Source organism: Barbus barbus (assembly GCF_936440315.1).
Source record: "Barbus barbus genome assembly, chromosome: 8".
Taxonomy (NCBI): domain Eukaryota; kingdom Metazoa; phylum Chordata; class Actinopteri; order Cypriniformes; family Cyprinidae; genus Barbus; species Barbus barbus.
In genome coordinates, this window is record NC_136736.1 from 23,790,141 (window position 1) to 23,803,664 (window position 13,524).

General features: G+C 33.9%; 1 protein-coding gene across 1 annotated transcript; it reads right to left on the bottom strand.

Annotated features, from left to right (window-relative positions):
* Positions 1 to 6,925: 6,925 nt before the first annotated feature.
* LOC306873410 (mitochondrial nicotinamide adenine dinucleotide transporter SLC25A51-like) lies at positions 6,926 to 7,774 on the bottom strand (the record flags this gene model as incomplete). Its single annotated transcript, XM_079422677.1, has 1 exon — positions 6,926 to 7,774. One exon carries the CDS (start codon positions 7,772 to 7,774, stop codon positions 6,926 to 6,928), a length of 849 nt encoding a protein of 282 aa, XP_079278803.1.
* Positions 7,775 to 13,524: the final 5,750 nt, after the last annotated feature.

Genomic DNA, 13,524 nt, shown 5'->3' on the forward strand with positions numbered 1-13,524 from the left:
GCTAAATTGCGGACGGATTTAGGATATCTTGAACGATGATTTAATGGCAATTTATTAAAGTTACAGTAAAAAAGAGATTTTTTTTTTTTTTTTATCTTTTAAGAGCAGCTTCCAAACACTTCATAAAAAATTACATACACAGAACAATACAGTCTGAGGATATGTGATTAATTTCATGAATTTACAATACACTATGCAGAGGAGAAAATTTAAAAACTATCAGACAGTTGTTACAATGCTTCTATGAGTGAGAGTTCCCTGTCAGCCTGCAGCTGAGTGAGGGGGTGGGGGTGGGGTGTGAGTGACTGTGTGAGTGACTGTGTGGATTGAGGAGCTGGGTGAGAGAGAGAAAGAGAGAGAGGGTCTGTTTTTTTTAAATCTTTAAAAAATGCTTATAAAGCATTAAAGGTTTTCATAACACTTTATAATTAAGTCTCAATTGTTAACAGTAGGGAATGCATTAATTAACATGAACTAACAATGAAAAATATAATTTTTTACAGCATGTTAATTCTTCATTGATAGTATGAACTTACAATGAACTAACAATGAACAAAATATTTTTAATGTTAGAAAAATAGTCATGTTCAAAAGAGAAACTTTAAAATTTAATAATATATTAACACATTTTGGAATTAATATTGATCAACATTAAATGGAATATAATTATTAATGATTATATATATATAATGATAGCTACAGACACCAAACTTGGTACATAAATTGTTCACATTAAGCCGGACAACTTTCTAATTTACAGACATTAGCTACGACCAACAGGAAGTCGGCTTTTTTTTTTTTATGTGTTTTTTTTTTTCAAAACGGGCTGTAAACAAATTCATACACCTCCAAGCAGAAACCACAAATTCACACCAAACACAGAACAAGACAGTCTGAGGATATGTGATTAATTCCATGAATTTACAGTACACTATGGCGAGAAGAAAATTTTAAAACTTATCAGAGATATCCTGTCACTGTGCTTCTAATGTGTGCGGTAGGTGACTGGGTGAGTGACTGACTGTGTGAGTTCAGTGAGTGTGGAGGGGGAGAGAGAGAGAGAGAGAGAGAGAGAGAGAGAGAGAGAGAGAGTCTGTTTAAACTTCTCAATAAAATCCTTAAAAAATGCTTAAAGCATTAAAGGTTTTGATAACACTTTATAATTGAGTCTCATTTGTTAACAGTAGGGAATGCATTAATTAACATGAACTAACAATGAAAAATATATTTTTTAAAGCATGTTAATTCTTCATTGATAGTATGAACTTACAATGAGCTAACAATGAACATAATATTTTTAATATTAGAAAAATAGTCATGTTCAAAAGATAAAACTTTAAAATTTAATATATTAACACATTTTGGAATTGATTTTAAACATTAAAACATTGATTTCAACATTAAATGGTATATATTTATTAATGATGTAAATTAACAACAGTTAAATAATGTTGTTTTTTAACATTGGTTAATTCACAAATAACATTAAATATTAACAATATATTTTTTACTTTATTCATTTGTGTTAGAAAAAATTATTCATTTTAGTTAATGGAAAAATAAATCATTAAAAAATGCTTATAAATCATTAAAACCTTTGGTAACTATAATAATTTCTCATTTGTTAGCATTAGTAAATGCATTAACTAACATCAACTACCAATGAAAAATATATTTTCATAGAATTTAAAGTTTTATATGTTGTTCTGTGTGTGTGTGTTTCACAGAGTTGATGGTTTGGATTAACCCTTTAATTGCCGTATCCCTTAAAACCAAACTGCCAGAGGGTTACTGTGATGCTTGTGCTCGCTGGGCACCGTTTTATCGATGCCACCGGGGTGGCGTATGCTGACGGCTTGGGCCCGTCATCGCTGCTCGCAGCTATATTTCTAGAATTGGGAGTACATTTCACATCCACAAAAAAGTACAAAAACAATATGCTTTTCCAAAAAAAATAAAAAAAATAATAATAATTGTGCTGGGCAGCAGTTAGATCCAAAATAGTTATTTTACATAAGACTGTACTGTGTATATTTATTATGTATATATTTAATAAAAATATGTTGTTTATAATAAATATATTAAATATATTTATATATAATATAAATAATATGAATATAAATATATACATGTAAAATATTTTCAATATATATAATGTGTGTGTGTCGTTAAATATACATAGTACACACACATATATTATTTATATAACATATAATATTTATTTTGGATGCGATTAATAGCGATTAATTGTTGCCCAGCACAAAAAAATTTAAATAAAATAAAACTAAAATTTGCATAACATCTCATACAATTACCAAAAATTAAGGGATAGTTCACCCAAAAATGAAAATTCTGTCTTAATTTACTCACCCTCATGTGTTTCCAAACCTTTATTATTTTCATAGTTGACGTCAGTTAATATCCATGACAATAGGTTATTTTATATTGAAATAAACAAGAGGAAACTAATAATAATGTGTTCAAAATGTTCTATTTTCTGAATAAAGTAGTTAATATAAATATGCACACACACTACATCTCATCAATGATATGAAATGTGCCTTAAATTATAGAATGACTCATATATATGGCAATTGCATTGTGGGAGTAGGGGCAGAGTAATGCATATGCATTCATAATATACATAAATATTATTTTAAATTCATTTTATTCTTCACTGTAAACTGAACACACTTTGCCCCATTGTTCTTGTTAGCTAGGCTATTAATAGCAATAGCACTGTGCTTAATTTTTGTCTTAACTGACTTTTACTGTCTTGAATTCAAAAATGTGTTAATTAGCACCCTGAAGCACTTCATAAGACTCGGTTTGTGCTTCTGCGGTGGAGGTTTCACAGTCACCCACTCATATCGGTGACAATGTGGATGTAGGAGGCTAATGTTATTGTACTAATCACAGCCTGGGCTAATAGCTAATGCTATCAAAGAGTGATGAAGCAGTCCATTCATCTTTACAGAGACAGTAGCTCTGCAGACCACACTGCGTGAGAGAACTGTGCACTTCAAACAATGTATTGTGAGATCATCAAACACAAAGGTGTGGGGGTATTTTCAGCCCTGCAATGTGAAAGTGGATGTTTTTGTTTGATATGATAATCTCATTGATATGTATGAGATACTGTGTGTGGAAGGTAACATAACAATTGACAATGTGGTATTAAAGGAAGTCTTGCAGGGAATATCAGAGAACTTTTAGATACTGATGACAAAGTAAGATAAAAATATGTTTTATCAAATTTTGTCATTGCAGTAGTCTGAACAAGGCCTCATATGTAAATATGAAGATATAGAGTATGTATTAAATCAGAAGTGAAGGTATCGATTACAGAAACAAGATTTGTAATATACATAAGATCAGATGAAATGAGCATTTTTTGCAAAAAAACAAACAAAAAAACCCCAATAAAAATAAGAAATACAGACTGTATTTTATACAGGTCGGTTATACAGACAGTCCCGCCCCCAAACTCACGCTATTGGTTGAGTCAGTGAAGGCTGGTTTTGTTCTAAAACGAGCAGCAAAGCTTTAATAATTCCACATAGAGAGCATGCAGTGTTTCCACTTTTAAGGGAATTCAACATATAAATAAACTATTTATAATTGTTGATGCATATTATGCGACTGGAAGAATAACAAACTTTCAGCTTTGTGAAACAACGTATCCAGCTCATAGTGTGTTGGAGCTGTTTCAGACATGCTATGATCGCCCCCTGTTGAACAATGCTGTTTACTGCACTCTCCATCAAAACGACGGCTGTGATAAGCACACTGCATAGGCAGACAGAACATAGCCAGAGAAAGTCAGTCAGGAGTCAACTATATAATGGACAGATGTCAGAACGAAATGCTGAATAGTGTGATGAATTGTGATGATCGAAATAAGCAAACCTTCACATTTCATTTAGTAAGTTTTAATTATATTTTATGATATTTTTACATAGTCACAATGTTTCTTCTTAATTTAAAAAAAACCCCATAAACCCACACAAAGTCTTTACTTATAACAGATATATTCAACAATAAAATGGCACATTTAAACAACAATTTACATTACACACAGCAACATTTTTAATAAAACAGTTAAACTTAGAAAGGCTTAAGGTGATAATATAAGGCAAAACAAACTGAGGTCAGGAGATACATGGGGAAAAATTTTATTTATCAACTTAAATTTGATAGTCTAAGATTGCATGTGCTCAAGTAGTGTTTATTCAAGTTTATACTCGAATGACATAGAACAAGATGATGTGAAATATTAATTCATGCTGATGTTCAGTTTGCGAGCTCAACTGTGATATTTATAGATCCTCTGTTGGTCAAATTACTTTTCACAATTTTTAAGTTCAAGTTCAACTCGATGATTAGTATGCAGTAAAACTTGTGCATTTTTTTCTTTCAAATCCATATGCACTACCATTTGAAAGTTTGGGGTCAGTAACGATTTCTTTTTGAAAGAAATTTGTTTTTTTTTATTCAGCAACTGCATTCATTTGCTCAAAAGTGACCATAAAGTCATTTATAACATTAAAAAGATTTTTTTATGGCAAGTAAGTGCTGTTTTTTATACTTTTTATACTAATAAATATACTATTTATTAGGGGTTTCACAAAATATGTTCTATTATGTAGCACAACTGTTTTCAACAGTTATGTTATTTGGGTAGCAGATCAGCATTCTAGAAAGGTCTCGGAATTATCTTGTGACACTGAAGACTGGATTAATGCCTGCTGAATACTCAGCTATGCATCACAGGAATCAACTACATTTGAAAATATTAAAATAGAAAACAGTTCTTTTAAATTATAGTTTTTACTATTTTTTTGACCAAATAAAGTCAGTCTTGCATTTAAAAAAAAAAATCTTTCAGACTCCAGAATGGTAGTGTAAATGGAAATAAATAGAGCACAAATTACATTTAAAGAGACAACCAGTATCATCCAAAGTGCACCTTGGCACATTGTCAACTGAGGTCTGTGGTCTCACCTTCTTAAAATCCCAATATATTTGGGAGTGAATCAAAGAAGCTTTTAGTGCAAGAGAAACACGAACCAAACATGACCAAACCATTGCTTATGTCATTGAAAGAATCTGTTATTTAGTGGGCGCTAAAAGCATGAAGAATTCTGGCTCAGATTGGATGATGAAAGCTAGAGAGGCCAAACACCAAACTGACTCCTGTGTTTATTGGTTTCTAGATGACAAATCAATGCTTGGACTGGAACCGAAGTCATCATATGTTTACTGGAGTCTACAGCTTTTGGCGACGCCAAAGCTAACTCAGCAAAACTATAAAGTTGGTGGCAAAAAACGGCGGCAGTGTAAACTGTACTCCTGACCATTCCCACCCTTGTAATGACATACTTAGTGATTTGAATACTCTGTGGTTAAGAGACCACAGAAGTCAGTATAGAAAAGAGAATACTGTATCAGAGGATATCCTGGGTGAGTTGAGGTCAAAGATGTCTCTCAACCCTCGCTTCGTCTCATGTGTGAGCCAATTCAATCTTTAATCAAATTCATAAAACTGGATGACACGTGTTTCATTCAGTCAGATGATGAATTATCAGCTAAAAAAAGAAAATTCCTTCCAAACCTGTTTGACTTACTTTCTTCTGTGGAACATAAAAGGTGAATATTTGAAAAACACCCCGGCCAATGTTTTCAATAATCCGGCTCCCAGGGCCGGATTATCCATTGACGGGATTGGGCGAGTGCCCTGGGGCACCAGCCAATAGGGGGGCACCAATTGGCAAAATTGAACACGTTTTTACAACTTTTCACAATGTTGTATTTTGGTTGCAATTAGGTAATGTTGTAGTGTAACGTTTTAAAAACGTTTTTAAATACTTAAAAATAATGTAACCAAAATAAAACGTTTTAAAAACGTTGTAAAAATACCAACCTGGAATGTTCTCTTTAAGTAGTAAAAAAAACGTAAATATTACATTTGTCTACGACCAAAACGAAACCAGACCAAACTGCAACTTTTGAAAGACGTTGTATTCAGCTGTATCTGTATTTTTCTCCTTTCCTCAACAGATCCATTCCATTGGCTAATAGGCACATTTCATGGGTACTTTATTAGGTGCCTGATTAGAAATAATGGAAAACACTTTACACTGTATTTAATCATGAAAATATGTTAATTTCTTTAAAATTGCATATAATACCATTCGAAAGTTTGTGGTTAGTCCGATTTTTTAAGAAATTAATATTTTTATTCAACAAGGATTCATTTCAATTGATCAAACATGACAACAAAGACTTGTATAATGTTATAACACTTTTTTCTATTTCAAATAAATGCTATTCTTTTTAACTTAATATTCATCAAAGAATCCTCTATCACAGTTTCCACATAAATATTAAGCAACACGACTGTTTTCAACATTGATAATAATCAGAAATGTTTCTTGAGCTGCAAATCAACATATTACAATGATTTCTGAAGGACACTGAAGACAGGAGTAATGATGCTGAAAATTCATTTTTGAATCACAGGATTGAATTGCTGTTAAAAAACAGTTATTTTAAACTGTAATAATATTTGATTATTACCGTTTTTAGTGCATGTCACTATTGCATTAAAACATCTTGCTAACTCCAAACTTTTGAAAGGTTATGAATCACATATTAATTGTTTAAATTCTTTTTTAAATCGAAAATGATATATTGCTAAAATGATCACACATTTCCCTTTCTTTGTGTTTTCAGTTAGCCTTGACGATGAAGAAATAAAAATTTTCATATTTTTAGTGTCAACTATCCCTTTAATATAGCACTTCAAGTAAACGTGCTGTTTTTAATGCTGTATTTTTAGCAGCAGAAATAGAATGAGGAAGACTTATTTCCACTCTTTTCTCTGAATCGTTGATGCTTTTCACTTTTGTCCATCTCATCTCTATCAGAGCATTTTCAGTAAAAGTTCATATGACGCATTTATGATTCCCCATGAAAAAACAGATCTCTGGAAGTTCAAATGCACACCACGAAACAGACGGCTCACTTTCCCGTTCCTCTCTCTCAAAACGTTTGCCAGTATCACCCTGCAGGACTGAAACTCCCCTCCAATATGTACTTGTGCGTGAGACTTAACTACATTCAGAGGGTAAAACACCACCCCGAGACCCGCTCCCAGAATCCCTCCACATACAAAGTCATTAGCCAAATGCCCTGCCTTTGTCTCGGCTTCGGGGAGCAGTTCCTTAATCGGTCCACGCAAGCCAAAGAAAAAAACATTGCTAGGGCCATTTCTGAGTAGGATTGGAACAAGGCCACGGTAAAGCTCTCGGATGCCGTGTTGTTGAAGCAAAACACGAAAAATATGTGCAGTGTTCTGAAAGTTTCCATGATGACGTGGGTCCTGCAGTAGAGTTTGGACCCTCTCTAAAGGCGTTAAGACTGCTTCAGCTGTTCCTGCTAAAACTGCTGCAATGCTGTCCGTTAACAGGACGGGGGCTTGAGGAGCGTGTAGCCGCAACAACCTGGAGAAGTCCTCATAGAGGCCAAACATAATTGCTATAGTACTGCTTTTCTGCAGTAAAGGTGGCAGGATTCCGCGGTACAGTGTGCGCAAACCGTCCCTCTGGAGCTGGCGCACAGCTTCCCATGACTGCACTCCGAACAACTGCTGGCGGAACAGTGCCTTATGTATGGGAAACGTGATGACAATGTTGGTGAACGCTGCTACAGAACCACACAAGTAGTGTTTCTGACTCTGCAGTGATTCTTGGTCTTGGTCGGTGGAGGCCATGGTCCTCGTTGATAGCCAGTCAAATGTCTAAAATGAGGATCAGCTGGTGCATGAAATATAATGCGCTTCTGATGAAAGAAGTAAAAGAAATAGTCATCAACAATTGATAAAACAACTATAAGTGTAACAACTTAAATAGTATTGCAATGAACTTAAATATAGTAATGCATATGAAAACATATAAATTGCACAATTGGGTAATTCAAGCCACTTTTATATTTTGTTTTAAAAAATGAAACCATATTGTGTTTTTATGTCTGTAGTGATGACGGATTTTTGTAGGCCATCCTGGAAGTTTGCATGAACCTGGTTCCCTCCACAAAACCCAATAGCATTTTTGCACTGGCTTTGGGATTACTGCAGAAAATAACCAACAAATGTTTATCATGATGAACAAAATGCAGACGAATTATAATCTTAACAAGTGAACACAACTTTTAGTAGTTTTGATGCCTAAATACAATCTACAGAAGTAAAAAGCTGAACGTAGGCTATAAACGAAAACCACGGTCCATGACTTCAAAGTCACCATCACTAAGCTTCTGACAACTCTTTCAGTCTTTATTTAAAATGCATTTCCCTGAAAGTTTTAGTTAGAATAGTTTGCAAGAGTGTGATTATAAACACAACAAAGCAGTAAAAACAAATTAGTGAGTAGATAAGTTTTCTTATTCAGCGTGATGATTTTTAATGTCCCCAGCAACCTCTGCAGTCCCATGTAGACACTTGAACTGCCTTTGAAAATTAAAAGTAAAAGCTTTAAAAAAAAGTCAGGAGTATTACTGATAAGGTTGGGGGGTCGAAAATCAGTTACAATTCCAGAATCAGATACTTAAGGTCAGGAATCGGATACTTGATGTACAATTAAAATTACAACACATCACATCATTTTTAGGTGGTGAAAAGGGGTCATTGAATCATTCCAATTCATAAATTCCATGAGATTTTGTTTAGTTGTCTTCATAATTGTGAGAGAACTACAACCTCCATATATATATATATATATATATATATATATATATATATATATATATATATATATATATACATATATACACACACACAATAAAAGTCTCAATTTATCCAGAATCGTGCAGCTCTATTTTGCACACAAACAACTCTTAATCAAGTCCAGTTTTTATGAAGCCGGCTGATTTTTGTTTATGGTATTCCGCAGCAATTAAATGTTTTGCAAAAAAAAAAAGAGACAGAATAAATATGTTTTATATCTAAAGGATCTAAAGAATCGCAACCGATAATTAAAATTCAAACAACCCAACCCTAATTACTGATGCATTTTATGTTGCTAAATAAATGTGAAAATATCTTGTGCTTGTGTTAATCACAGACCTTTTTCAGGCTCTTAACCAAAACCACATTCAAACAATCTATTGACTTCAGGACGACTGAACCATCAGTGAGTATATAAAAGGAAATAAGCGATACTTAACAAGAAAACAATTTGATCCATATGGCCTCAAGATAAGACATTTTAAAAATGCATTCAATTGAACAAAAGTGACAGGAAAAAAATAAAAATAAATATTTAAAACAAATACTGTTCTTTTGAGCTTTCATCAAGGAATCCTGGAAAACTATCTAAATAAATATTCAGCAGCACAACTGTTGTCAACAGTGATGAAATCAGAAACAGCATAATAGAATGAAATAATTTTTGGAACAGCTTCATGCACACTTCAATTTATTTGGCTTACGGAAGAAAAAATATATTATTTTTTATCATGTTGAATCCCTTTTGGAAGCTTGCTGAGGACCCCTAGTGGGCTCCAGCCCTCTGCTTGACAACCACTAGACTGGTATGTTGAATTAATACAGAAATCAGGTATCCCTAGTTGATTTTAATGTGAAGAATACCAATGAATTCCACATTGCTAGGAGTGTAGCATCTCTATAGGTTTCCAGACTAAAATATACCATTAGCCTATGACCTTCACCACAGTATCACAGTTAGTAGGCTACACTTATTACTGTTACTATAAAATCATAATAAATAAATATGGGGTTTCATACGAATCGCTTTCATTATATTTTTTTCATTCTTGGTTTATTATCTTTCAGTGTTGGCAAATACCTGTGACCTGTTATGTTTATGACAAAGACAAATCAAATCAACCGCGCCCGTTCTTCAGAAAATCATGATATATTTGAACGGAATCACGGAATTATTTCAGACTGATGAAGCATCTTCATCTTCACTGACAACAACGAGCTACATAATGCCAAAACACCACATCACGCTCAAATTTGATCATATTGTTTACCCGCTATGAAATGTCTCCGAATATATCTGATGACTAAGCGATGCACATTTGATAAATATTGAAACCTCACCTCATGTCATTCGCTTCCGTCGCGCATATTTATCACAACATGCTCGCGCTCTGATTGGCTTGATGAAACCATCGCTTGTTCAGAGCCGTACGGTATTAAAAGTCATATTAAATACAGTAAAAGCAACAGTGTTTATCCGGCTTTATGTTTGGGTGGTATTGATATTTTCGATCGGAAATGCAATAACAGACATATTCGCAAAATATTTCTGACAAAGAGAAAGATCCAAGAGGGAGCTCCTACTGGGGTTCCTTTACTACAAATATAAATTGGAGAAAGGCCTGGCTTTTTAAAAATTGTATATCTAACAAAGTTAAAGAGATTCATTATAAAATCCGTCATAAAATTTATCCCGTTAATTTGTCTATTTCTAAATGTGACCCTGGACCGCAAAACCAGTCTTAAGTGTAAATTTTTCGAAATTGAGATTTATACATCATCTAAAAGCTGAATAAATCATCTTTCAATTGATGTATGTTTGTTATGATAGGACAATATTTGGCTGAGATACAACTATTTAAATAGCTGGAATCTGAGGGTGCATAAATTATTGAGAAAATCACCTTTAAAGTTGTCCAAATGAAGTTCTCAATGCATATTACTAATCAAAAATTAAGTTTTGATATATTTACGGTAAGAAATTTTCTAAATATATTAACGGAACATGATCTTTACTTAATATCCTAATGATTTTTGGCATAAAAGAAAAATTAATAATTTTGACCCATACATTGTATTTTTTGGCTATCGCTAAACATACCCCAGCGACTTAAGACTGGTTTTGTGGTCCAGGGTCACAAATATTCTGATGCTGATGAGTCTTGCTCGTTTTGTGGAAGAAACAGCTGCCCATTTATTTTTTTGACTGTGGTGTTACCAGCAAATTATGGGGTGGCTTAAGCACCTATGTTTTTAACCTTACAAATGTGACCCATACCTTCGTCCTCAAAGATGTTATTTTTTTATTATGAAAATCCAAAGCAATATCTGCTGAATATTTTGTTAATTTTCTTATATTGAATACAAAATTCTTCATTCATAAGCAAAAATGGCTTAAATCTCCTTTGTCTTTCCCCCTTTTTCTCTCTGAATTTTATTTTTCTTGTTTCATCTATTAGACTTACAAATCACAAAAAGAGTACCAAATTTATGATGCACTATGACAACTTTTCTAGAATGATGTAATTTTATTTTTGCACTTTTCTGTATAGATCAGGGGTCACCAAATTCAGTCCTGGAGGGCTGGTGTCCTGCAGAGTTTAGCTCCAACCCTAATTAAACACACCTGAAGCAGCTAATCAAGGTTTTACTAGGTATACTTGAAACTTCCAGGCAGGTGTGTTGAGGCAAGTTGGAGCTAAACTCTGCAGGACACCGGCCCTCCAGGATCAAGTTTGATGACCCTGGTATAGCTAATACCATAATTTGGTGTATGCAAATCCAGAATATTATGTATATGATTGTTTTTTTTGTAGGAATATATTCATGTCTCATTTCCCTGTTCTTGTATGTTTCTACAAGTTTTGCAAAAAAAAAAAGAAGAAGAAAAAAGATATGTTTGGTGCTGTGGCACTTTATTTCAAACAGAACACAGTTTCACGGTGCGTGGTGTAGATAAAACAACATACAGCAGAAAAATAAAGATCACTGGATTTGGCAGCATTGTAGATTATTGATTACAATTTTGCATTTTCATAGTTTAACTTTTTTATGTCTAACAATAAATAAATAATCTGACTGTAATCTAACAAATTCAGGATATTTGCATGTTATTCGGGACATTGATCCCTGTTTTGGGGGAAAACATGAGGTGGATTAGGCCATACTGATTACTGATAGAGAGAAAAAAAAAACGTGTCAAGCATTTGATCAATTAACCAATGAAAACAAAGGAACAAAATGATCAACAGCTTGCACCTGCATGCTATAGTAATTCAATTGTTTCTCACTTAGCTAGCAGTCAGGTTGTGTTGTTAAATATATACGTGTCAAAGCAGAAACTCTCCTACTCTGTCTTCTACGTCTTGTGTGTTGTTCTCCGACAGTAAAGTAAGAGGTTTGGGGTTTTATTTTGCGTAGTGTTTTGTTGTAGATTATGTTTCTAGGTCATCTCTTCATTTAACCCATTCATTTTCCCTTAGAAAAACTGAAGTAAAACGATGGCTGACAAACCCGATATCAGTGAGATCTCTCAGTTTGACAAGACCAAGCTGAAGAAGATTGAGACGAAAGAGAAGAACACCCTTCCAACTAAAGAGAGTAAGTTTGAATTTTACAGAGTTCATTATCTTCTGAACTCTAAGTGATATTTTTGTTCTTATTAGCAGCGTAAAGCTTGTTCTTTGTAGATTAGCTTCTTTATAGAGTAAGTTATTTTTAACCGTTTAAATTGCTCCGTTTCTTCCACCTTCCAGCTATTGAACAGGAGAAAACTATCGAACAGGAGGCATAAACTATCTTCACCAAGGGCAAGATGTGGGGAACTGTGAGATGGCAAGTCACTTTAAGTAGAAGATGGCTTCTCCCAACCACCAGTCACTACAGCCCTATATGCTGGAGTGGAATATTTGCTCTCACAGTTTTAACTTGATCAGACCATCCTGAAAGATGACTGACTTCATGATGATGATCACTGTAGTATGATCTTGTGTCAGTGAAGAGGGAGTCAGCTTTGTTCTGAGGCTGTCTGTTCTCTTCTAAATCCATTGGAATGAAGAAAATGATTTTTATTTGCCCTCTTTGGTGAAATAAACCTTTCAAATGAATTAATCTGCTGGTAGTGTGTGCTGAGTTTAAGTGAACTATGGGCTTTCAATATTTGATTGTGGGTTAATTTTAACTTTAACATTGACTTATCTGCCTTGGCTTTTGATGAGGCTTGCAGTTGGGGAGGGGAGCTGAAAATGGAGCGGTCAAGTCAGAAATGTTCGACTTTGTGACGCTTGATAGTATTCACATTATCGCATGCAAAGTGGATTGAATATAATATGCCAAAGAAGTTTGTTGCAACCAGAAAAGATTGTTGAAGATATTGTGCTGCTTAATGTAGTATACTAGTAAAGCTCCTGCCTGTATGCTTCTAGGGAAACTGCTGGCCGCAGCTTGTCAGCTTACCAAACACTCAGTATATTAGATGTGTAATGTGCAGCTGCATGATCGTTTGAGTCAAAACAGGTCCCCGAGGAAATGAGTGCAGTGACCTGGGTGTGATTCAGAACATAAGATCCTCTCACCAAATAGCAGTTATTTCAGTATTGATTTTTATTTGTTTTGAGTTATATATTATAATTGTTTTTTTTTTTTTCCATTTTAAAGTTAAAGGGGTAGTTAACCCAAAAATTAAAATTCTGTCATTTACTCACCCTCCGGTAGTTCCAAACCTGTATGAATGTCTTTTG